Raw genomic sequence first — 27,045 nt, forward strand, 5'->3', positions numbered from 1 at the left:
CCAGAGGAATATCGGGTGCAGTGTTGGGAGAAACTACTGATGGGGGAAAGGGGATTAAAAACCACAGCTGGACTGGAAAGATGAGAAGCTGGTATCTGGTGGGCCACTGTTGCATGAGGCTTCCCTCAGGGCGATCACACTCAGAACCGAGCACGTCCACTGAGGAACCCTGGGATCTACGGCTGTCGGTTGTGGACACTGTACTGGCTCCTAGGGGGCTTCTGGGGTGGACCTGGTATCCTCACACTTGAGTGGTCACCTGGGGCACAGTGGACTAAGGTGAGGATACTCCACAGGAAGAAAACTGCTTGCCACACCCTGATGAGTGAACTGACCTCCATCCTAACAGAACTGACGCCAGCTCCGTCTACCCAGGTCTTGAGTCTAAGACAAACTCCTGGTGGCCATGCTCGTCCTCATCGCCGTCCTCTCCCACCTACTTCTGGGCTTTATCCCACATACACAATACAGGTGGCATGAATCCAGCTAGGCAGATGAGCTCTCTCCAGCCTGCTCACTGCTCAGATGTGCCCACTGCCACATCTCCTTGGTTGACAATCGGGATTGAAGGACTACCAACCCCCTTCCTACTACTCAATGAAAAGACGTGACCAAGATGTTTATAATCATTTAATGACTGTTCCAAACACCCTTCACTGGGCTGCAGGTGAATTTCATGGCAATGAAGCTGATGGACCACCCAACCTACAACTCGGTGGTTACTCAGTTCCCAGAAGGCTGGACATAACCCAAAGGACCTAGAAGATCACTTAGCCAAAGCGGTTCCCTAGGATTCTTACTGTCCTTCCTCCTTCCCCTCCTGCCCACTAAGGAATTCTCCAGGGTATGGATGATCAGGCCAGCAGAAGGGGGTAGGGGCCCACCTCTCTAGCACAAAGAGGAGCCCTGGGAACACCACACCCAGGTGCGATAAGACAACACAGGGACACAGGCCTGCCCAATAAATAAACAAGTCAACCCTAGACGTTGCCACAGCAGGATCAGCGGGCTCAGGGCACAGAGCTGGAGAAGCCACCCTCCCTGGGGCCTGGCGGTGGCCTGCTTGCTACGTGCTGCATACCAGGACGTCTGCAAAAGGTCCGAGGAGGATCTTGTTGAAGATGCAGCGGACCCACACCAGGTAGGTCGTGAAGGGCTTGATGTTCTCGGTGAAGGTGTGGTTCTGCAGGGCCAGGATGTAAGGCACGTAGGTGTTCTCCCCCTGCTCCTGCAGCCACACCTCGTACTTCACCTCCCTCACCTTCAGGTACTTGAGGTTCCAGGGGATCTGCCAGGAGACAGTGAGGCGAGCCTCGGAGGCGCCCTGCACCGATGCCTGGCATCGCGCCTCCCGCACCTTGCCCGGGTACAGGCCCACTGTCCACTTCTGCTTTCGTGGCCCTGGCTGGCCCTTCACCACACGCCGTATGGTCTGCATGAGGGAAGAGACATCCACCTTGGTGTCCTGGTAGATTCGGAAGAGCCACTCAGGGTTCCGGCAACAGAGATGCCGGGGGACCTCACGGCTCTGCAGGATACGGGCCTGCTCGGCCCGGTCCAGGTGGGTGATGCCCCCCTGGTCCCAGGGCCGCTCAGGGTGTGTGACTGTATTCTCTGGCATCACGTTCCGCCAGGCGACATACTGGAGGTCCATGCCGGGCAGCGTGGCCAGTGTCTTATAGGGGGTGTAGTGTTCAGGATTGACAGCATATGGGAAGAGCTCAACCACAGTGGCCCCCCGGGGCAGGAAGAGGGCGGTGACCAGCTGGGCTCCATGCATGCTGACCAGCATGGAGGCGTTGCTGACCAGCCGCACAACATCTGCAAAGGTGTGGTCCTCCAGGGACACTGTCACCGTCTTCATCTGGAACTCCTGTGCCAGCGCCAGCAGCAGCTCTGCTTCGTTCAGGATGAGTCTGTTCTGGGTGCGGCTGAAGACCAGGATGTACTCCTCTCCCAGGGCGGCCCCAGCATGGCTCACATTCAGCTTCTCCATCATGAACTGTGCAAACTGGCGGATCTCGTTGCCAGAGACGAGGATGTTGGCCTTTGGGCCCTGGGGCTGGACAAAGCCATACTGGTACCAGGTAGTGATCTTGGAAAGGCCCACAAAAGCATGGGAGAAGCACAGCAGCCGGCCCAGGGTCTTCAGCTGGGTCCGCAGGAGTGGCTGCTTGGGGCTGAGGAGCTTGTACAGGTCAAAGTGTGCCCCCTCGCCCCAGCCCTCCATGAAGAAGAGCCGGGCCTCCTGGGCCAGGCCGGGAAACTGCTGCAGGGTGTAGAAGAGGGGCAGCAGGTCATCGTGGAAGACATGCATGAGGTTGTCGGGGTTGAAGCGGTTGGCAATGAGGGCCACGTCGGGCACGAACACCGGTTTGGGCATGAAGCGCAGGGCGGCGGCGGGCAGCTCCACGAAGTTGAAGTACTGGGTGTTGTGGTCCTCCACGGTGGACAGGTCCAGCAGGGCGGGCTGGAAGCGCCGAGAGCCCAGGTTGGGCAGCATGACGGAGGTGTTGCCGTGGAAGAAGATGAACTCCTCGGCCTCGTTGGAGTAGCAGAGCCACTTGAAGCGGCAGATGCGGTCGGTGTGTGTGCGGCCCGTGCACACCATGTGGGTGCCGCCCTCCATCAGGATCTGCAGAGCCTTTGGGTAGTCGATCCTCAGGGCCAGCGTTGGCTCTGGGTCCTGCTGGCCCAGGGCCAGCTCCTCTTCCAGAGTAGCCGCATGCTCACGTAGCCGCACGTGCTTCCAGAGGACTGCGGCCAGCACGGACACCAGGAGGGCATTGAACACCGCTGAGAGGTGCATCCTAATGCCACTGTGGGGCCCTAGTGAGATGATGGCTGCTGGGAGGTGTCACAGGTCAGGTGGGCCTCACCCATCCCTGTGGGTGCCCCAAGGATCAGGAAAGCCTATAGGGTAGAGAAAGGAAAAGGAGTTGACGCAGTCAGTCCAGAGTCATGACAAGCTCCCACTATGTGCCAGGCACTGCACTAGGCTTTGTATGCCTGCTATAGCACTGGGTCTTTGTAATCACTGTGAACATGGGTAGCTGCAACAATAGACTGTTGTTCAAGAGCCACTCCAGCCCATGGCTCCCGCGGGTACAATAGGCGTGTTTGCACCTGATCTTGGACCTGGCCAGTGAGATGTTAGTAGGCAGAATCTAATGAAAGGTTGCAGAAGGTGCTGGGACTGCCTTGGCCTCTTTATACTTGGCCTCTTTACACTGCTGTGTGTTCAGGCTAACTTAATGGCCCCAAAGGAATAAGAAGTGTGTAGCAGAGCTACTCTACTCATGCCTGGACCTGCTCAGTAGGCCCCCAGAGGCCTGAGTGAGCCCAGCCAAGATCAGCAGCGCCATCAGCCGAATCCAATCAGGCAACATGTGGACATCAGGGCAAGCAGTACTTATTATCATGTCATTGAAATTCTGGGGCTGTTTACAAAACACTGCTGTGGCCAAAGTTAACCAAGGTCTGTGTGATTGGCAGGCCATAGAGAAAATGCCCTGGAGTGGCCTGACACTCCTAGATGTCAGGTAATAATGCTCCTCACCAGGAGAACAAATGGCACTGAAGCCCCGTGAGCACTGTTCCTAGGCTGCACACCAAAACCCCTTCTGAGAGACACATGCGTGGACACACAGGGAAAAGATCAGGCAATGTCTGCTCCTGCTTAAAGCTCCCTTAGAAATCACTCCTGCTGGTTTTCAGAATTCTGGAGAATGGGTAGAAACTCACCCTCCTCTGTGGTCTGACAAAAGAATATATCTGGGTGTCACCACTGACCAATGTTTTGCATAATGAGGTCCCCACACCTATAGAGAAGCTTGGCTGGGGTGGGCATTCACTCTCCTTTTTTTGTGACACTGAAAGAGTATTACACCTGTCCTGGGGATCAGGACTATTCAGACGGTTGAAGCAGCTCACCCTCAGCAACACAGGAACAGCATGGGTGGTATGCACTGCCACTTCCCTGGGGAGGCTCTATCCGCCCCTTTATTCCCTTGCAGCTACCTTCTGATGCAATGTCTACCTTGTGACATCCAAAAGAATCAAAGTGCAATCTTACCCAGAAAGAAAAAGTGTCTTTGGTTAGGTTCCCTAAGAGGCAGAGGCAGAGGCAGAGAAGGATTTGAATCCAAATAGTTTGAGAAATTATCCTGAGAAATACTTGTAGGTGAGTAGGAAGTGAGACAGAGAAAGGCGGTGAACCAACACAGGGTACGCTGATGAGCTGGCCTCTGCTTGGGGAAAGCTGAGATGTGTGTCTATCAGCTCCTGTCCAGCACTGATTGAAGGACATTCCTGAGGGACGATCTCTTCTGACCTACCCTCATTCAAGGATTGAGCACACACACAAATCTGTTATAGAATGCCCCCCACCTGCACCCCCACCAATCTCAAGTGTAATGCACTCCAGTATTTTTTTCTTATTCTTAAAAAAAAAAAAAAAAAAAGGCTGGCCATGATCATCTTAATTGATTTTACAATGCACTAATAGGTTTGGCCACTTACTATTTAAAAAATACTAGTCTACACCAGAGGTTCTCAAACTGCTAATTACCAGGATCCCAGGGACATATGCTAAAATCCATAATCATGGCACCAACCTAGAAGTCCCGATTCAGTAGGTCTGGCGTGTGGTTTAGGCAACCACATTGTTGTTCTCTTTTCCTACCTTCTTATGCACTAATTGGATTCCATTTTGACTTGTCTACCATCTACCGTGTTTCTGAGGATACCTCTTGGTATAATTTGTGGTGCTTTCTCCAAGGTCTTACATTTTACATACGAACTTGCCAATCTGCTAGTTCCACATTTTGCCTTTTGAGTGAATACAGAAATGCTACCTCCATCCAGTTTATTCTCCCCTCTTTATCATGTAACGACAGTAAGGATTCCTCTACACACATCTGAACCCATACTGGACAATGTAACAATTTTTGTTAAATATAATTTCCTCAAGAGGAATAGAATAGTCTGTTACATTTATCCATTTTTACTTTTGCGTTTCTTTCTTCATTTCTGACGTTCTCGTTCTCCTTCGGTCACTATATTCTCTCTTTTGAACTTTCGCTAGCCATTCTCTTCAGGCAGATCTGGCCACAAGTTCCTTTGGTTTTTCCTTCAAATGAAAATGTCTTTCACCTTCCTCCTAAGACATTTTCTCTGGGTATAAATTTGGGAGGGGGCGGGTGGGAGGGTGACAAATCTTTTCTTGCAACATTTGAAAAGTGATAAACAACTTCCTCTGGTCTCCTTGATTGCGGGTTAAGTGGCTGTCATTTGAGTTGCTTTTCCTCTAGAGGTCAAGTACTATTTGCCTCTTGCTGCTCTTCAGATTTTTTTTTTTCTCTGTCTTCAGAATTTTGATTATGGAGTGTCAGCATGTCTTTCCTTGGGTTTATTCTGTTTGGGGTTCACCAGATTCTTGAATCTGTAGGTTTCTGTCAACAAATTTGGGGAATTTTCAGCTATGATTTCTTTGGATACTTTTTTTTCAGTCTCACACTGCTCTTCTAGGTCTCCAATCACACTGACAGATTACAAAATTTATGGTCCCATAGACCTTTGAGGCTCAGTATGTTTTCTCTGTTCCTCTGAATGAATTATTTTTTGTTTGTTTTTTAATGATTTTTTTTAGTTGTAGTTGAAATAACACCTTTATTTCACTTGCTTATTTTTTATTTTTTTGTATATGGTGCTGAGGATCGAACCCAGGGTCTCGCACTTGCAAGGCAAGTGCTCTACCGCTGAGCCACAACCCCAGCCCTGTCTGAATTCTTGAATTCCTTTTTTTTTCTTTCTTTTGCAGTACTGGGTACTGAACCCCGGGGGTGCTCTACCACTGAGCTACAACCCAGGCTTGGTAAGATTTTTCTTAAAGTAGAAAATACAAAGTTGCTGAGGTTGGCTTTGAAATTGTGATCCTCTTCCTCCGGCTTCCCATTTGCTGGGATTCCAGGTGTGTGGACCACCATGTGTGGCTTGATTGGGTATTTTGTCGTTCTGCCTTTGATGTTCACTGATTCTTTTCTGTCATTGCCATGCCTCACTGAGTCCACCCAATAATTTAAAATGTTTGGTTGCTGTATATTTTAGTTTTCAAATATGCATTTAGTTTTTTATATCTTATTTCTTTTCTGAGACTTCTTTGGACATTGGAAGTCTCATGTGATGATACTCTGGATCTTATTTAAGTATTCCATTTTAGCAGGCTTCTGCTAAAGCTGTGCTGCTGGAGGAAGGGTGACATGGACTCTTCTTTGAATGGGGACTGAAGTCCAGGATCCCTACCTGGCCTCTGCCAACCCTAGCCAGGTGGATGTGAAGCGTGTCATGACTTTTGAGTTTCCTCAGCTGGCTTCCACTGACCTCTGACTGGAGGGAGGTGTCATCACCATTGGGGCGGGGGCCTAGGGTCCATGACACCTCAAGGGGATTACAGTGAGGAGGAACACCTGTTGCCACTAGGCAGTGGCACAAATCCAGGCCTCCAGCCCAGCCCCATGCCACAAGGAGGAGGTGGGCACTGGGTCCTCTGAACAGTCTTGGGCACCTCTCCGCCATGGAGAGCAGGTCTGCTCCAGTCCCTGAAGCTTGCTCTGAGATTCCTCTGGAGTCCTCCCCTTGCCAGCACTGTGCCATCTCTTCCACCCTGGCTTGGCCAGGGACCATCAGAACATGTCTCAAGGAGCCGACTCCACAAATTAGTTTAACAGATAGCCAAGTCTCTGAAAGAGCAAACCTAAAGGCCCACTAATCAATCAGTTATCACATGGGGTCCCAAACCAGCAGACTGACCTCCTGGTGCACTCCTGGTGGCAGGCAGCCCCCAGAAGAGGGTGTGTGCTGTCTGGGGAAGCTTGAAGATAAAAAGCCACATGACTCGTTCAAACTCCAGCTCCCTGACCTACTGGGTGGCCTTTTCCTCTGATCTCTGGTTTCTTGACAGTAAAAATAAGTGGAACAGCACCCTCCTCCCAGGGCTGTGGAGGAGGTCAGGATTCATATACAGGTTGAAACATGAATGCATGAATACTTGGGCCAATTTTGATGTGCAAAAGTAGCAATTTCATTCAGTTAGGTTCCACCTAACAAGTGAAGTATATAACAGGGAGGAGAGAGAGAGGTTTTGAGGCACCTTCATGGTTAATAAAGGGCTGCAGAGAATTTGGCACTTCGAAATAGTTTGGACACACTTGGCTGCCTTTCATCTGATTTCGAGCAAAAGCTGATCAGTGCTGAGGCAGAAACTGTCACTTTGCATCACCATCATTGGAAACAAAGGATTTAAACCCTAAGAAGATTCTTTCCAAAGAAGACAGAGGCAGAGAGCAGACAGCAAATGTCACTGGCTGTGCTGACTGTAGCACGTTGGGTGCAGGTCAGAGGTGACCCTCTGCCTCTTGGGCACCCAGGTCAAGGACACTAATCAGCAACCTTGAAGACACTGCTGATCCACCCAGCATCCACTCCATATCCTCCCTTTCCTAACACAACCCTGTGTTTGCAGACAGCCACCCCTCCCTCGCTCCCCACGAGACTCAGAGAATCCACGACTTTGTAGCTCCAGACACGGCTCCAGCACAGGGCATGCTCCCGGAGCCAGATGTGGACCCCAGTGTGGTACACTGCCAGACTAGGACCAAGGGGAAGGAGTCATGGTCCATATTCCCACCCATGAAAAGAACAAAGAAGGTATTGTCCCGTGGCTGTTGACAGCCACCTGCTGACCATATGGAAACTGACTTGGGGACAAAGAATGCCCAGAATGGAACAGCAGGAGAGACACAGTGGACCCTGGGGACATCCCCAGCCCCACCTCTGGCCTTCCTGCTGTGAGAGGTAACTCTTCTTACTGTTCTTAAAGCCAGGCTGTGATGGGGCTTTGGCATCTCACAGAAAAGAGCATTGTGACTGGTACCAAGGGAGCATCTCTGCAAATGTAGTGTACAGCGTGCAGCAAATGCAAGGGGGAATTACTTGGCATGGGTTTCCCTGTGACCCTTCTAAAGTGGGTAAATGAAGCCCTCTCCCTAAGAAACTTTTGCATGAGAAATGAAAATGAATGGTGGGCCAGAGAGGAGCTGTAGTTTCCCACCAGGGTGCCGTCTGCTGGTAGGGAAGACTAGGGCAACTTGAGTGTCATGGTGCAGGTAGCAGGTGGCTCCAGGGAACCCTACAGGCAGCAAGTGCCTGACTCCTTGAGTAAGAGTCCTGGTTTGGCAGTTTCCTGGAGCTCTCAGGAGGAACACAGGAATATGATCTCAAGGGTGGAAAGGAAGAGGGAGACCAACAGTCCAATCAGGATTGGAGCAGATCACAATGAAGCAGTGGACAGAAGCTTAGAAGAGTCAGCTAAGAGCAATGTCAAAGGCTGGGTCCCAGCTCAAGGCACTTGAACTTGGCAATAGGAAGCTATTATAGATCTTCGAGCAGAGCAGCCTAGAGGCAGAGAAGCTAATTAGGAGCTTACGGGCTCAGTGTGTCTCCCTCTTGGCAAGGGAGAAGATGGCCTGGGAGTTAGGCTGTGGACACAGAAGAGGGAGCAGAGGGCCTGGTGGGTCCCGCTCTGCATGGAGGGGATGCAGGGCAGGGAACTTCTGGTCCAGCCAGGAGGTGGGAGGCTAGGATGCCACAGGTACCCTCTTGGAAGAGTTTTGACCTTTTGGTCAGCCCTGTTCATCTTCAGGGGAGGGTTTCTACAAGCCCAGGTACCCTGAGGGTGAGAAATTGACTTAAACTTCAGTATTTCCTAATCTTTTCAAACCCATGTACCCACTGGTTAAACACACACACACACACACACACACACACTTCATGCCTCAAATTGGTCTACATCTTTCCCTGAGAGACTCAGTAACAAGGGAGTCTCTTCTTTAACATCTGCCCCTGAGGATGAGGGGATTTTATCAAGCTGATGTTGGTATTTTCTATCTGTACCTATACCTGTTTATCTGTTTCCTGATGTAAAATCATGCCACTGCCTGTGCCTTTTCAAATATACACATCCTCATCTGCAAATTCCCCATCCAGTCCCACTAGCCAAGAACTATTACTATGGATCTGAACCACATTAAACTGCTGATGTATGACCAGTTTTGATCAGTATCCATGGTCCTGCCACAAGAACCAGCTCTCCTTACTGCCACCACGACCTGGAGAGTATCAAGCCTGCTCAGAAGAGAGAGACTCTGTACTAAGATGTGATCTCAGCTGGACAGCCAGGAACCAGCACTGGACACAAGGAAAGAGCTCATCCACCCTTAAGCTCAGGAGAGGAAAACAGAAAATAAGAGAAGGTACAAAAAAAGGGGTAAGCAGGGAAATGCAAAGTCAGGGAAGAGAAAGTCTCACCAGGATGTGAGAGAGCACTTTGAAGTCCTTAGCTCAAATATGGTCCAGGGAATTGAAGACTCGGACAGAATGACAAGGAAGAAAATGAGCAGGAAGGACAGCTAGGACACATGTGATCACATACTATCCTACGGACAGTCCCTAGTTCTGTCCCCTGGGAGAGCCTGAAAGCAAGAACACCACAGTAGTAATGAGCACAACCATATCCAGTGTCGATCTCAAAACACCTTTTTCTGCTACAAGGAACCAGGGCCCCTTGAGGAAGTGGCTGATTCCAAGGGAGGGAAAGGGAGGTACAGATGAGCTTGGAAAAGCAAACTCATTAATAGAGATTAGTCCATGTGTAGATTCATAGTTGAATGGACTGTTAGGGAGGTAGTGAAAACTGTAGGAGTAGGGCCACTTGAAGGAAGTGGCTCTTTAGGGATGGGCCTTTGGGAACTATATCTTGACCCCAGCCCCTTCCTTTTTCTATTCCTCTGCTTTTGGCCACCATCAGGTGAGCAACTTTGACTTTGCTTTACCACACAGCTACCCCCAACTGCCATGATGTTCTGCCTTACCAGGGATCCAGAAATCATGGAGCCAAGTGACCAGACTAAAACCCCTGGAACCATGAGCCAAAATAAATCTTTCCTCCTTAAAGTTGTTTTTCTGAGGTATTTTGTCACAGTGACAAAAAGCTGATTTAACATACACATAGTGCCAGAATCTAAGAAAGTGCTCCAAACAGTGGGGACACAGCAAAAGATACAGGAGCCAACCTAAAAGAATTCCCAGTAGAGAAATCTGAGATAATCTGAGTAACAAAATTAAAAAGTAATAGTAATGAGTTATAACCCATGGAATACTATAAATATCCATGAGTCAATATTGATATGAATAATTGAATGAAAAGAAGGGACAGATCTTCCTTTTAGGATTCTAATTAATAAATGTAAAAGCAATGATAGAAATAGAAAAGTCACCATTTGGCAGACAGCACAGTAATGACTGTTGCCGAAAAGATCTGCTGATAGATGCTAAAATTAGTGGGTGAAAGTATAAAGAGAAATAGGATATTTGCATAGTCTCAAAGTATCCCCCCATGAGAGACATGTTACTTACAAAGGTAAAAATGGAGACTATAGGAGCAAGGCCTGGCAGACATCCCCGGAACCAAGCAATCAAAGTCAATATCGCCAACCAGAACACACTGACATCATAAGCCCCAACATGATGCAGTGAAAAGGGGACCTCACTTCTGCAGTTTTCTGCCCAAACTACCCACTTCAATCTGTATTTCCCAGTGTGGAACCTTGGCCAGTTCACAGAGAAAATATTAAACACAAATCAAGGGAAGGTCTACTGAATAACTAACTGCTCAGTTCTTTCAACAGCAGTAAGGTCATGAAAAATAAGGGAAGACCTCGAGGAGCTGTCCCAGGGAGCAGACCAAGGAGACTGAGCCACAAAAATCAATGTGGGATCCTAGTTTGCATCCTGGACCATGAAACAGGACCTGAGGGGGACAACGGGCAGAATATGAATAAGGTCTGTGGTTTAGTTACCACGTTGTGTGAATGTCTTGTTTCTGATCATTCTACTGATGACCATGTAACAGGTTCACCTGGGGGAAGCTGGGTGACTGGTTTTTATAACTTTTCTGCAAGTCTAAAATTGTTGCAAAATAAAAAGTTATAAAAACGGTCAGATGACTAAAGAAACCCAAGAACGTGGGTCTCTTTAGCTGAAGTGATATGTATGTGTTTTAAAATACTCCAGCACAAAAAGAAGACACGGGCAGAAACTGGCAGGAGGATACTCACTGTGGAAAACGATAATGGGGTTTTTTTACATGGCCCCCTTCTGTATGTAAGAGATGGGTTAACATAAGAGAGAGGTTAAAAGGAAGCAATCCTTAAATGAATCATTATTAAAAATGATGAGGATTCTGGTGGTGAGACAAGAAATTAATATTTAGAAAAAATAAAATCCTACCTAGAAAGATAAGAGGCAGTTGCATATAGCCCAAGCTGACACATATTTTGCTCTGATTAGAGACAAGAACGGCTTCCAACAGAAGCTAAAGCTAAAACGGCCACACTCATGGAATATCAGAAAGCAAGACCCTCAGGAAAACGAGGAAAGTAGAAAGGGAAGACCCACCTCCAGCCTGAACGGACCCCCCAGGCCCTGGGTACTCCCGACCTCTCTGTACTTGTTCTGCCCATCTGCCCCTCTCCTGGGTATCCCTATGGTCCAGGGTAGGCTTGGGAGCAGATGGAAATGTGGGGCAGGGGCCTCCTCTGAACCTGGCTGGCTGTGTGTGCTGTGGCCAAGCCCAGCCAATAACTGAGCTCAGGGCCATGGGGCGAAGCTCAAAGCATCTGGAAACCTGGGGTGGGATAGCAAAGACCAGTCTCTGAGTCACGGCTGGACAGTGGAAGAGGTTTTTACATTAGATGCTAAGTCCCCTACCCCACCCTCAGGCTCCACCAGCATGATGTTGTCAGAAGGCAGGACAGATCAAGACTGGGCACTTGAGGTTCCTGAGTTACCCATTCCAAGGGCAGGAGGTGAGGAACAGGAAGAAAGCTTTCCTGGTGATGGAGAAATGAACATTTTGCTAGAAACAGAGTGGGCTCTGAGGGTTGGATTGCCTGGGCTTCAACCAACTTCACAATTTGCGAAGCAGGCAGCCTGTGCTGCTGTGTGACGATGGGACTTGGGGCACAAACACCCCACGCCCCTCCTCCCCAGGTGGGACAGCTTGAAGCTGTTCTCCATTGGCTCCCAGGCTTCACCAACACAGGGAAGCTCCAGTTGTCCCAATCCACACATTCCGACTGCTTTCCTTCCTTATCTCACTTCCCCATGCTCCTGTTGCTTATTGGGACCTAGTAAAAAATCCACCTGCATTTGAATCCTTGTTTGAGGATCAGTTTTGAAATCCTAAATAGCACAGATGTGCTTGTATTTCAGCACTGCGGGGACACACGGACCTGCTGTAACATAGCCAAGGTATAAGCAGGAAGGCAACAAGCACTTGGGCAGTCAATGGTCACCAGAAAGTCCTTCCAGTCTTTCCCACACCCCTGAGTGTCCCTACCCCCATCAAGTCATTGCAGCCTATGTAAGCCAGCAGAACTGAAGGATCAGGCAAAAGATAACAGATGGAAGCAAACAGTACAGTAATCAGATCCCCAGCCCTAAAGAAGATAAACGGGCCTCTCCCCATCACTGCATCAAAGTGCTCCTGGATAATAAGTACAGAGTTCTCTAGGAAGAAAATTCAAAATGGTGAAAATAACTGGGCCAAGCTGCTTACTGGGCAACAGGCCCAATGATGTTCCCTTTCTCCAGGCCAGTTTTCACTGCTCCTGAGGTTACCAGAGCCTGGAGAGGCTGCTAGACTCGGTGACAACAGGGCAGGGAGGCAAGGACCTTGAGAGAGAACTTAGATTGCCATCCTTGGCCTTGGAGACTGAGAGGGACCTGGGGCCAAGCAGCTGCCTTCTGCAGGACTGGAGTGTGGTTGGGCTGATCCAACAGATGCTATTTGGTCCTGCTGTTTGACTAATCGTTCAAGGCAACTCCAGGAGCCAAGAGCCAGGAGCCTCCCCATGGCAACAGTGACAGAGTGCAAGAACTCATTGACTGAAGGCCTTCATGCCCACTTTTTCATCTGGTTCTGCTGTAACAGGTGCAGGGGCCAGATCACAAAGAACCTTGCTCTGCAGTGACAGGGACCTCCCTCCCACTCCAAAAAAAGAAGCTCATTTTTCTTCACATGCTTCCTCTGAACCCTCGAAAGCTCAAAAGCAGAGCCTGCCCCTCTCCTGCTGCCTTTCATCCCCTCTCCCAATGAAATCACTTCTGAGCAGTGGGGCCGTATCCACCCTATACAGTAGCTGCCACATCTGACTGTAGATATGCCAGCTACTGTATATGTAAGGAGCTTAGTGCACACCTGGGGAGAAACACACACACACACACGCCTCACCACACTGCTGCTCAGCAGGGCAGTTCACTTTATCTCCATTTCTCACCCAGAGGGAGGCTTGAGGCTGGGCTGCATGTCCACAGTCCAGGACCCAACTCCACACATTTACCAGTGCTACCTGTTAGAGCTGAGGGCTGTAGAGAGGAATCCAGTCATGGTCAGTCATGAGGCTCCTTCTGAAAACCTATGCTGGTTCTTTTTTTCCTGGTGGTACTGGGGATTGAAACACTGAACCCAGGGGTGCTTTCCCCCTGGCAATCTACTGAGCTACATCCCTAGCACTTTTTTTTTTTTTTTTAAATTTTAAGACAGAGTCTTGCTAAACTGCCCAGGCTGGCCTTGAACTTGTGATTCTCCTTAGCCTCCTGAGTAGCTGGGATTAAAGGTGTGTGCCACCACACCCACCCCTGATCTGTAGATGAGCACAAAGGTCTGGTAGCCTGTTAGGAGCAAAAGACACAATTGCTTCTGGGCTTCAAAAATCCATCCCAGGGCTGCAGTGGGACGGGATCTGGATGGGATGGAGTTGTCTTTGACATGGGCCGTTCCATGCAGAGGAAAAGAAAAGTCTGACAGTCCCTTTCCTGTTTAGGCAAGGCCATGAAAGGTGCTATAACAAAGTTTGTCAACCTTGCCCTGGCCAGGACAGCTGAACATAAAAGTGAACACCAAGCTGGGTGCAGTGGCGCATACCTGTAATCCCAGCAGCTTGAGAGGCTGAGGCAGGAGGACTCCAAGTTCAAAGCCAGCCTCAGCAACTTGGCAAGGCCCTGAGCAATTTGGCAAGATCCTGTCTATAAATAAAATATAAAGAAAGGGCTGGGGATATGGCTCAGTAATTACTATCCCTGGGCTTAATCCCCAGTAAACACACCTCCCCAGCAAAAAAAGTCAAAACATACAAAAAAAAAAAAAAAAAATCTGCCTATGCAAAATGGACTCCACAACCATTTTTTTTTTTTTTAACTGTTCAGGACTTAAAAAAATAACTCAAATTTCCCATTTTACCCTACATGCAAGAGATGTAATTGTTTTGCCCAAGGATTCTCCTTAGTCCTGTCTGCTGGCTGAGGGGACTTGTCTTTACCAGGCAGGAGGTACAAAGTGAGAAAAGGAGGTCAGGGGTCCCTGCTGCCTTTCCCAATGACGTCTCACGTTGGAGGCTATTTCAAAGCAAGCCTGGCTGGGGGTGAAGAGATGCTCAAAAGGACAAACGCAAATCTTGATTCTATTCCTGAAATACTTAATAGATACTTAAATAAAGTCAAATATGGATTCCATTCTTCACTAGAAATGGCCTCAGTGGTACCTTCTCTGCTTGGGGGTAAGAATGTAAAACTGTCTTCTTTGGAAATAGACTCGTTACATGGCAAAGATCTCCCCCACTGGACTTGGGAGATACATCAACGGCTTCAACTGTGTTGTTTTCAGAAAACCTCTCCCACCCCTGATGGGGGACCTAGGAGGGTAGGAGTCTGAAAATCACAGCCAGACCTCCCTTGTCTCATGTTTCCTGCTGTGTTACTTTGTTCCAGACAAAGCCTGGTCTATTGCAGTGGCACCTCCTTCCAGGAGAGGTAAGGAGCAGGGGAAGGACTCGATGCCTATGGCTGAGTCAGAGCACAAATTCCCTTTAGGGATATCAGGACACCAAACAGGCATGTGCCTGAGTTCCCATCTTCCATCTTCCAGCAAGGAGCCAAGCTCTGAAGAGGTCCCCAAAAGAAATCTCTTCTGAAAACATCTGCTGGGGCCTGGATCTGTGGCACGTGGTGGAAAGCCGTGCCCATGAGTCTCACATGGCAAAGGTTTTTAGATTGCTACCTTCATCGTCCTGACAACAGGCATCAGTCAGTGTGGATATGCATGACTCTGAACTTATTTAATAACCAGCATGGCACAGCTACCAGCCAAGCAGAATGATGTCAGCCAGCATGGCTGTACCTACCCCAACGGGCAGCACAGTGTGAGGGCCAGGGCAAGCCATCCCGATTCCCACTGATGAGAAGCTAAGGGAGCAGAGTAAACAGTATATATTTTTCTGCGAAACTGAGCCCAGAAACTTAGGAAGACAAGAACAGAATGGAGGAATGAGGTTCTGTACTGGCCTAAATTAGAGTATGTGCCAAAGATACGAAAACGAACAATGACATCCCTGTCCTCAAGGTTCTCACTGTGACAGAGGAGATGCAAGGCCACTGTTAACACCTGATATGACCCAGCTGTCAGACAGGAAAGGAATACGTGCTGTGGAGCAGTAATGAAGAGAGCACCTGAGCTGCTGGGGCCAAGGTGGGCCACAGACATCAGGAGAGCCCTCTATCACGCAGGTTATGGTGTTCCGTCTTCAGTGGGGCCAGCCCAACTCCTCATCTGATGACCCCTCCCCTGCTTCGATGTACCACAGTGCTTCCATAATGCTCCCTTGAGGAGGACCACCGTCAGGTGGGTATAGACAGTCTGCTTAGGCAGCTGGAAAACCCAGCAGATCTCCAACACCTCAGTGCACTTTGGTCTGGGCTAAGAGCAGGCACCAGGGCACACAGAAGGCTACATGCAGATTCAAGTTCTACCCCCAAAGGTGGCAGGCAGGGGGTTCTTCCCTGGCCACAGACCTTACACACAGCTGCCTGCCTTCAGACTCAGGGGTAAAGTGGCCTTATGATCTGGGCTGGTTCCTTCACTTCCTCATCTGTACAATGGGAATAATCACCTCCTTAGGGTGTTCCAAGGACTAAATGAGGTTAAGGAATGGAAAGACTCTAACGCAGGTCTCAGCACTCATTAACTGCCAAAATTGTTTTGCCATTAGTGTTTCTAAAATTAATAATAAAAGGAAAATAAGAACCAAACCAGCCATATAGCTTCAAATCAATTCCTAAAGGGACTGGACCCCCAATTGCTTTGTGGATGAGGGCACACTATTATAGACTTCCAGGTTTGCTCAGTCTCTCAATGACTTCTTGACCTTTTCCTGTTAAGATGGTGCAGAAAAAACTCCTCCCAGCCTGAGCAGTTTGCAACATAAAGTAATCAGAACCACCACCTCTAATATATTATGTCCCAGACAGTATACTAAAAACAATATATTCATTTCCTCATTTAATCCTCAAAACAATATTAAAAGACAGACACTATTTCTATTACCCCATTTGACAGAGGCTGGGAGAAGCTAAATAAACTTGTCCAGATTCCTTAGTCTGTATGGACTGAAATCAGGATTTGGATATGGATCCTAAGTATTGTGCAAAACTTGACAGCCCAGGCACCACTTGGGACCTCATCTTCTCAATGCTCCATGGTAAAAGCAGTGCAGGGTACTCTAATGGTCACCATTCTTACCATTCCCAGCCTCCTCCACCTCAGGCACCAGATTTAGGATCCAAGTGGCATGAGGAACAAAGAGCTTAGTGGCTTAGCCAGGATACAGCATAACACAGCAAGGATTGTTTTCCTTTCTCTTGGGGGAAAAAACACAAGAAATAAACAAGATCTTAAAATCATGCTTTAAAAAGCTGCTTAGAAACTGAGGCAGAAAGAGGATACTGCCAACTCACCCCTACCCCATAACCCACTGTACTCAGCTCCCAGAGCAGCTGAATATTATCAGATTCCCCTAGACTAAGTGAATCCTCCTTTCTAGGACCCATCTGTCCTAAGACGTGCTGCAGCACAGTGCCAATAATGCTGCCACATCTGTCAGACACAATGCAAGCTGGACAGTGGGGTGGGGCTGCTTGCCTGCAGGGGCTCACCAGCTGAGGCTGGTCAACCAGCACTGGGTGCAGAGTCCACTTCTGGAGTGCTCTGGCCAGACCCAGGCACAGAAAAGCCCACATGGGCCTCAACTTTTGATCCAGGGTAAAAGCCCCTGGAATCCCTGGCTAGAAGAGGGGTTGTAAACTCATGCTTCTCACTAGGGTCAGGAGCCAACAGGGAAAGAAAAGCTGAGTGGTCATGTGACCTTGAGACTGGGCACCTAGGTTAAAGAGCAGGTTGATGCAGGCCTGGTAGGAAAGCAGCCTGGTGGGACCTACTTGTATCAGTGGGCTTGGGTGGCCATAATGAAACACCACAGGTTGGGTGGCTTAAATAACAACAGTTTATTCTCTCATAGTGCTGGAGGCTGGAAGTCTAAGATCAAGGTGCTGGAAGGGTTGCTTTCTGGTAAGGCTTTTCCTCCTTGTTCTGTGGATACCTAAGCTGTTCTGCTATGACTTCACATCACCCCTTGTGTGTGTGTGCATGGAAAAGAGATCTCTCTGGAGCCTTTCCCTCTTTCTTCTAAGGACACCAGTTCAACCACACTGGGGCTCTGGCCTTATGACCTCCTTAAAGGGCTCACGTCCAAATACAATAACTTGGGCTTAGGGGTTCAACATATGAATTTTTATGGGGGTATCATATTTTAGTCTATAATAATACTGTCCAGATTTTCCCAGAGAAGCCAGAAATCCATTTAAAATGTGAAATATCCTAATCTGTAACTTCCAACAAGTATACAAATGGAGTGGAGACCACCTTCAGGCCCAAGGACTGGGCTGCAGGCCTCACTGCTGCTGGTAAAAACAGGTGTGTTGTCTGTGAGCGCTAGTCTAAGGCAAACCCCCTCCTGCTGGCCCTGCATCCTGCACCTGGTCCCCAGCTGCTTGTCTGACAGGAACAGCTGTTCACTGGTCACTCATGCAGGCACAGGGACTAAGGCGAGAGAATGGGTTCTGCCAGCACCTGTCAGACCCAGGCTTGCAGACAACCCAGCAGGTCCAGTCCAGACGGGGAACTGGCATGGTTTTATTAATATTATAGCAATTAGACTTTAAAGGGCTTATAATTGAAAATGACAGAATCTTATTTTGTCACTGCAAAGTGATTTTATCCTAAATGCAGCCTGAATATACAAGTACTAAACTACGGAAGCTTTGGGTTCTGCATGGATGTGTCTCATACGCTGAGTTCATAAGGAGCCAATGACTTTCACTAATTTGGGTCTGCCCTTAGGATGGTCTCTCACACCTTCCCCTCATTCTGTTACCAGAAGTTGGGTAACCAACTGAAAACCATGAACTGAAACCATGAGCCCTCAAATAAACTGCATACATGGAAGATGTAGTAACAACACGTGTACCACAATTAAACATTAATCGGATGCTGTTGATAAACTTGCACATGTACCAGAGATCAGATTTTTTAGCAAATGTATTTATCCTTTGGCAAAATGTCGACAGCTTCTGAGTGGTACCTGTAAACCTTAACAAGGATAATACCTCCTTGCTTTAGTTTACTTAGTTGTTTTTCTTCAGTGCTAGGGATAGAACCCAGGGCCTCACACATGCTAGGCAAGTACTCTACCACTGAGCTACATCTCCAGCCCTCCTTGCTTTAGATTAAAGAGCAAAGCAAACTCCAAGCTGGAGACAGAATGGGTTTGGAATGCCTTTCAAGGGGAAAGCCCTAGTGGAATTCAGGCCCATGACTCTGCTGAAGGGTGATGTCAGTCTTCCTGAGGATAAGCCCAGGCTTGCGCAGGAGGCAGGAGGCTCTGCTGAGCTGGAGGTGAGCCCAGCCTCCCTGATGTGGCCTTTGTCCCTCTCACCAGTGTTCCACTTTGGAATGATGCAAACTTCTGCTCACCACACAGTCTGTCATATCATCTAGCTTTTACTTGACACATGTGGGTCAACTGGAAGCTAAATCTGTCTGTATTGTCCTCTCTGGAGTCACAGGGCAGCACTATAGGTCACACAAAGAGACGTAGATGGGAAGAGAAAGAAGACAGCCTATCATGGGGTTCACCTAGGTGTCATAGAACCCATTGTGCCAAGTCTTCAAAGCAAAACTACAAGTTAAAACAACACAAAACAGAAAACAATTTCGTACAGGGAAAGCTCAGACCCTAACCCTATGCACACAGAATGCAAGGGCCTTGTGCAAGAGGGAGAACTGAAGAAGACACCCTCTATAAGAAGGCATAAGGCAGCCACAAAGAAATTTAAAGAAGTACATAATACAGAGTTCTAGCACAAAACTGTCCAGAGAGGCTACCTGGAGAGAGGGTGCATGAGCTTTGAGCAATGTTTTGAAGGTGTCTGGTTGGAAATGACTATATAAATCTGTCCTTTGTGGTCACTGCTGTGCCTAGTTCTCCTATCTGCCCAGTAAGTCATGAGGCCTCCATGCCATGGGGTTCCTTCTCCACCCTAGATAGTGACAGCCAGGCCCAAAGCCATGTGCAGTTCAATGAGCAGACAGGTAGAACCTGGGAGCCCAGGCTGGGAGACAGGCCTGGGCAGGACCATGGACAGCAAGAGATGAAGCTGCCTGGAGACCTGAGTTTCTCCAATGGAGCCTGATGGGCTCACCTGATCACTTGAAGCCCCCTGTAGGATAAAGCTTTGTTGTGGCCAGATGACCAATAGTCCCTGCCAGATGACTAGGGAGCCTGGAGCCCAGCATTGTTGAGTGGAGGGAGGTGACAGGCCTCAGTTTGGGATTTCCGTTGGTCTCATCACCATGGTGTCACCCTTGACTCCTCCCTTTCCTAACAATGATGATACAATCATAGCTAGTGGCTAGTATCCACTGGCCAGGCTCGAGAAGCAGGGTTCTGTGTTTTACAATGACAATCTTTACTGTATGGTTGGTAAAACCAAGGCTCAGAGAGGTCAGAAAGCTGCTCTAGTTTACACAAGAACCCAAGCAGGCTGGCTAGAGTGTCTGCAATCTTTTCTTCCTTTCCATTTGGAAAGAATTTCAAACATACCAAAAAGTTGCACGTACAGTGCCAAAAAAAAAACCTCCCACACTCTTACCCACATTCACCAACTGCTAATTTGACACACTGTTCTAGTAGTCTCTCTCTACAAACTCTCTGAACCATTAAAAAATAAGTTGGAGACATCTTGCCTCTTTAGCCCTTAACACTCTGAGCACTTCTAAAGAACAAGAATATTCAGGAAATTAATATTGTCATACTATTATTAATCTGTGGTCTCTATTTTGTGGTACAGAATCCAATCAAGGACGAAGCATGACATCCACAATGTCTTTCTGGTCCCCTCTAATCTGGGGCAGGTGTCTCAGTCTTTCTGTGACTTTTATGACCTTGGCAATTTTTAAGTCAAAGATGGTTATTTTCTAGTATGTTCCTCAATTTGGGTTTGCCTTGATGTTTCCTTATGATTGAGTTCAGAGTATGCATTTTTGTCAGGAATCAGCCTACCCACTTAACCATTCAGACAACCTGCTCTATGTGGCTCTTTCTGAGAGACTCACCTTGGGGCAGCCAGGATGAGGAAAGATCAAGAAACCTGCACTATATAGACTGTTCAGAGGAGGAGGGAAGATTCCCTGGAGAAAGGAAGCCTCTAGACCCACAGCATTCTTCAAGCCTCTGAGGGGGGCTGGGTGACAAGAGTGAGGCTGCTCCAAAGGGATGGGGTACAACCCTTTCTATCTGTGAGGACTTGCATGTGCTTGAGGGTGACACATGTGATACGGGCATCTAAGCATAAGCATGGAATGCAGGTTCACTAACTCCCATACCCTGCCCTGCTCCAGCATAGCCATGAGGGCTGCTCCAGCGACTACAGAGAGAAGCCATGGGCAGGCAGCACAACTCCAAGGTTAGGGCTGTTTGAGCAGAGCAGGGCAGGGCCAGTGATCCCCTGCTTGGAAATGGCCCAGCAAAACAAGATCAAACTGCCAGGGCTTCTGCACAGGGGAGAGAAGTGCTGGTCATGGGATCCTCCTAAACAAGACTGGCAGTATCTGCATGACCCGGGATATTAGAAATATGGACCTACTGAATCAGAGTCTCTCTGAGAGTAGGTCCCAGGAACATTTTAATAAAACTTCCAGGTAATTCTTATTGTGTTCAATAGAGGAAGGGACCTCTTTTATGTTTTGCAAGATGGAGAAAAGAAACAAACTCTTGGCATATGTTATGGTTTGGATAGGAAATGTCCTCCAAAAGCTTACATGAGAGACAATGCAAGAAAATTTTGGAGGAGAAATGATTGGGTTACAGCCTTATCCTTAACCTGAGTTAATCCCTGATGGGATTAACTGAAGTGGTAGGGTAAGGACTGGGGCATAGCTTTGGGTATATATTTGTATCTGGAGAGTAGAGTTTCTCTGTTTCCTGATGTGAGCTGCTTCCCCCTGCCACCTTCTCCTGCCATGATGTTCAGCCTCACCTCGAGCCCCGAGGAATGAAACTGGCCTTCTATGTACTAAGACCTCTGAAACCATGAGCCCTCAAACTTTTCTTCCTTACAGTTGTTCTGGTCAGATCCTTCAGTCACAGAAGCAAAAAAAAAAAAAAAAAAAAAAAAGACCAAAACAGCATAAGACTGTACCAACAGTCCCAAGTGGCAGAGTGAAAAATCTGACTTTTAGATGCTGGGCACTGGCTAGGCACCAGTGAAGATATGGGAAGCCAGAAAAAAATGGAAAGCTTGTTCCCTGTCTAGGAGAGCTAAGGAAAAGAAACTGCTGGCCTCTGTGGCAGGGAGGAATATCAATTCTACCACTATTTAATTTTATTGAGCATCTAGTATGTTTGAGACACTATCCTAGGCCCTCTTCATGCCCTATTTCATTTAAGCCTCACAAAAGCCTTCCAATGCAGGTACAAATATTTCTCCCCCACTTTCTTTTTCTCTTTTTAAATTTTAAATTAGTTAATTTATTTATTTTGGAGGGTGCTGGGGACCAAACCCAGGATCTTGCACATTCTAGCCAAGAGCTTTATCACTGAACTATCTCACCAGCCCTCTATTTTCTTTTGATAATAGAAAACTGAGGCTTAGTAGGGTTAAGTACTTGCTTAAGGTCTCAGAGGCACCAGGATTAGGACCTGCCTCTGACTTTAGGCATCTTCGCCTTGTTCTTCAGAAGTGTGTTAATCTGTCCTTCGGACTTGAAGGAACAATCAGTGGCCGAGAAGCAGGACAGACCTCAGAGCAGTAAGCTTTTATTACTTAAGGGCAGAGTAGGTGTGGATGGCTCTGGAAACACAGATCCACAGGCCATAGATGGTAGCTTAGCAACCCAAGGCTTCTTGCTGTAATTACTCCCCATCCAGCCAGGCAGCGAGAGTACCAGGCTGTGGCAGGTGGCTTAAGGAGCTGTGGCCATTCTCTCACCCCAAGGAGAGTCTAGGCAACACACCGGGGTGATAATTGTCCCAGCTGCTGTGCCCTGGTGCTGTGCTGAGATGGTTACAGCATCAATATACAATTACAAAACCACCGCTTTTTAGACCTAAAAGAGCCCTTAGAAATGATTTTCTCCAACTCTTTTATTTCACCAAAGAGGTTTTGAGAGGTAGTGTGAGGTCTTACAGGCAGCGAGAATGAAAATGATGGCCAGCTGGCTCTTGAGTCCTTCTTTCATACCCAATGCTCAAGAGCTGCCTTCTTCTCAAAACAGAGATCAGCCCAGAGACAAACCATGCAGCTCTGACATGTCCCAGGAGCAAAACAAGGGTATTCTTCTCATAACCAAGCCTTCCAGGTCCCAGCCAGACTGCAGCCACACCCACCCTGTGTCTCTGTGATGAGAGGCCACAGGGTTTGCCTCCTCCTAACCCCTCCTCCTGAACTCACCGAGGGGATGCCCTCCTTGGCTGTCGCCACTCATCCATCAGCAGGAGGAAACACAGGAGCAGCCAGGCTGCAGGGCTCTGCAAGTGGTGCCAGGAGACCCCTGCTGCAGCACTGGAGGCTGCCCCGGATCAGATTGGCTTCAAGAATGGCAAAAAACACAGGCAGAGGAACAGAAGGATTAAATGGTACCAGTTCTGGGACTGGAGATGCCAGCTTCTGAGTTCCTCACCTGTCACTTAGCTACGTGACAGGCCAAACCTCAAACCCTCCAAGGCCTCCACTTCCTGCTCTGGAAAACAGACCCAATTATACTCACTTCACAAGGAGGTTCTGGCTTTGTGAATTCAAAGAGACAACACAAGCAAAGCACAGTACCTGACAATTATTCTCATCATATTAACAATAATAGTAATATAACAATTCCTATTTACTGGCTCTTACTCTATGCCAAGCTAAGCGCTTTACATGGAAGATCTCAATGACCCCCTACTACACACCACCTAAAGGAGGTGTTATTAATTCCATTTCACACTCAAGGAAGGATGTTCCTATTAAGGGGGGGGGGGGCTTGGGATTTGAATCCAAGTCTGCTTCCAAAGCCCAGGATGATATCTCTGGATTCTTCCTTTCACAACATTATGTCATCCAATTTGAAAAACCCTGGGAATTATATGATCAGCAGATCCTGGAGGAGAGTATACCCTCTGACAAGCAAGCTGAGATAGATGAGGCCTCTTGGGGAATGAGGCATTTTGTAATTTAATTTTCTGGTGAGCTTAACATTCAGTAGAATATACCTCCAGTCCCTTTTAAAATTTTATTTGGAGACAGGGTCTCACTAAGTTGCAGACACTAGCCTTGAACTTGTCTGTGATCCTCCTGCCTCAGCCTTCTGAGTTGCTGGGATTACAGATGTGAGTCACTGCACCCAGCCTATTACTGCTATTTTCTGAAGCAAGGCTCAAAGCAAGCACTTGCCAAGCAGAAGGCCAGTTAGAAACACACGAAGCTGCCCTGATATCCCAACACACTGAGATTATCAGGATGCTCATATGGCCACCATGACCCAGTAACAAGTACTCTTCCTTTTCTCTGCTGAGGATCTCCACTCTTCCCTCTTCTCCTCCCACAGGGACTCAACACTCAAGCTCTGACATGCTAGCCTCTCTAAGGATGCAGGGAGGGAACTTAAGTTCTTTCCTGACTCTGCCACCACCTGGGATTCAGAGCCCTCATCTGTAATGTGAAAAGATGAATTGGAAAACTTCCAAGATCCATGGCAACTAGTTCCAGTAAAAACATACCTGGGTCCCAATCTCACCTCTAACACTCTATCGTTAGCAAACATGGCTGCTGACATTGGCTGTGCACTCACACTATTCCAGATCCAGGGCTGAAAACTTGCTTGAGGATTCATTTAATCCTCACAGCAACCTTGTGATGAAGGTATTCCATCCCAATTTTACAGAGGAAAAAAAAAAAAAAAAAAAAACAGGATCAGACAGGATAAATGAGTTGGTAAAGGGCACACAGCTAGTAAATGAGCCAACTTTTTAATGTTCAGCACATGTAACCATAAACATTTGGTGAACGAACCCTGGTCTGTCTGTGCTCTTAGCTACTGAACTCTAATCAAGCTCACTCCATAAAGCTTAAGTCCTCTTTTCCCATGCGGGGCCATTTCTCCTAAGAGTAAGCTCTGAGAGCTGGCTGGCATAAAGTAAGTGGACACTGGTTGCTCACCACCTGCTGCAGGGCTCCGGATGAGGGTCCCATACTTTAATAGCAATGAAGTCTGGTCAGTGACCAGGAGACGGGTTTCTACACATGAGCCCACTGGGGTGCCTCCATCATGGCTACACTGGCACTGTCAGTCAGGCCACAGCAGGCTCTTACCACTGATTTCTCGGTTGGTGTCCTATTGAGCCCAAGGGACTCGGGGTCAGCTGCAGGCCTGCCCAGGTATTGCCTTTAAAGGCAGCTCCGGCGGCCCAGGGCCGCTCCAGGCACCTCGCCTGGCTCCGCGCCACCCGCATTAAATGCGCACCATCCTTCCCAAAGGAAAAGGGCGTGAGGACCGGCTTCCAGGGCCCGCCACGAGCTAAGGGCTTAGGCAGGACAGTCCCTGCCCGACCCACGGCCCCCGGGCCCCGGAGGACCCTCCCCCGCCCCGCCCACCGCCCGCGCCTCCTCCAGTCCGCACACGTCACTTCTCCGTTCTGCAAACTCGCGGGCTCCTGAAGGCGTCTAACGCTTCGCCTTCACTCCAGGGCCAGGCACCCCGCGAGTCCCTTCCTCAGGAGGTCGTGGGGCCGAACCCTCCACTCCAAACCTCAGCCGGGTCGCGGAGTCCGCGCCCGCCCCGACCGTGCGCCTCACCTGAAGCCCGGGCTGCGCGTCCGGGCGGCCCCTCTGCTGCACTGGCTTTCCCACGCCGCCGCCGCCGCCCATCCAACTCGGGGCGGCCCAGGCAGTGAACGAGGATCGTCCACCCGGTCCCGTCAGCCGCCAGCTGCAGGCTCACAGGTACCGGCGTGCGCCTGCCCGGCTGGCCAGCCCAGCGCGGGAGCCTGTACGCGTGCGCAGGCGCGGACTCCTCTGTCCAGGCCTCGGCCGGGACCACCCCTAGGCTCGTGGAGTCCTGGGAGTTGTAGTTTGCTGGGAGGACAACCCGACCTGTCAGCCTATACAGTCTTGGGAGTTAGTCAATGCCCCAAGCTTACACTTGGCGTTAGGCATACAGGATTATAGAAGTTGATAATAAATTTAAGTGAAAATTACAACAATAACCAAATGTCACTTGTAAAGGCAAAATGACTAATACCTTGACATAATTTTTAAAAATGTGCTACAGGGAACTTGAATACAAAAACGCCATTCCTTTCCAAGTGTTCCAATCATCCACCCCATCCTATCCCACCCGGGGCCGTCCAGCTCCTAAGGGCAACTGCTCCCAGTTCTTATGGATGTTGCAACTGGCATTTGCTGCTCTCAGAATATGCATATGTCTCTATGTTTGATTTATGAATTTAAGTCATTTAGAGATCCACTAACCAGGACCTCCAACTCCACAAAGTTATTTCTGTATTTTCTAACATCAAGTTAGGAAAACCTGTCATTAATTTATAATTGTTAATTTATAATTATAACTTTATAATTGTAATTTATATCTTCAGATGATAATGTCCAAGTGTTGAGGCAGTAAATTTATTCAGGGCAATTTTTCAATAGTCCGAAGCTTTTAAAAACAAGTAGTCAAAAGCCTCTAACCAAGAAATTATAATAATTGTGGATGACTGCAAAGACAGAACAGTGTTGTTTATAATGATAATAAATCAAAAGACTAATTACAGATAGAGTGGAATCAAGAGCAAGGAAAATTACTAGGGATAAAAAAGAGATAATTATAAAAATTACTAGGGAAAAAAGAGAGACAATTGATTAAAAAGGTCAAGAAAACATCATAAACCAATATGCCAATGTATCTAACAACTGACCTTTAAAGTAAATGAATCAAATACTAGTAGAACTAAAGGTACAAATATACAAATCTGCAATTATAATTGGAAACTTCAACATCCTTCTCTCAACAATTGAAAGAACAACTAGACAGGTCAGCAAGAATATAGAAAAGCCCAACTTGGTCTAACAGATATTTACAAAATATTTCTCTGAACAACAGAATACACATAATTTTAAAGTATCTTGGGGTGTGTGTGTGTGTGTGTGTGTGTGTGTGTAAAGATAAACTGTATCCTGGGCCATAAATTTTTAAATAGGCAAAAGAAATGAATAGATATTTTACCAAAGTGGATATCCAGATGGCAAAAAAAGCACATGTGAAGATGTTCATCACTATCCATTAAGGAAGTACAAATTAAGACCACAGTGGAATATCATCATACATCTATTAGAACAGCTACACTTTAAAAAAAAATGATGCCAATTCCAAATGCTGGTGAGTGTGGGCTCTCATACATTGCTGGTGGGAATTGTTTGGTAATTTCTTTTTTTAAAATGAGCTGAGTGCAGTGGTTTGGGAGGCTGAGCCAGAAGGGTTGCAAGTTTGAGGCCAGCCTCACAATT

General features: G+C 48.0%; 1 protein-coding gene across 2 annotated transcripts; it reads right to left on the bottom strand.

Moving 5' to 3' along the window:
- Positions 1-615: 615 nt before the first annotated feature.
- On the bottom strand, positions 616-25,522 carry Pomgnt2 (protein O-linked mannose N-acetylglucosaminyltransferase 2 (beta 1,4-)). 2 transcript variants are annotated; one of them, XM_046437431.2, is made up of 2 exons: positions 25,339-25,522; positions 616-2,913 (listed from the first exon to the last, which is right to left on the bottom strand). In XM_046437431.2, the coding sequence occupies exon 2, from the start codon at positions 2,807-2,809 to the stop codon at positions 1,067-1,069; it is 1,743 nt and encodes a 580-aa protein (XP_046293387.1). In that variant the 5' UTR covers positions 2,810-2,913; positions 25,339-25,522; the 3' UTR covers positions 616-1,066. The 2 variants fall into 2 exon arrangements, with proteins under 2 accessions (XP_046293387.1, XP_046293388.1); XM_046437432.2 differs by lacking the exon at positions 25,339-25,522 and adding an exon at positions 22,960-23,448.
- Positions 25,523-27,045: the final 1,523 nt, after the last annotated feature.

The sequence above is a fragment of the Marmota monax genome, unplaced genomic scaffold, assembly GCF_021218885.2.
Source record: "Marmota monax isolate L192 unplaced genomic scaffold, Marmota_monax_Labrador192_F-V1.1 WCK01_AAM20220418_F8-fsc00021, whole genome shotgun sequence".
Lineage (NCBI taxonomy): Eukaryota > Metazoa > Chordata > Mammalia > Rodentia > Sciuridae > Marmota > Marmota monax.

Excerpts from the sequence above, each read along its gene's own strand:
- Pomgnt2 (XM_046437431.2), bottom strand. The coding sequence starts at position 2,809 with ATGCACCTCTCAGCGGTGTTCAATGCCCTCCTGGTGTCCGTGCTGGCC.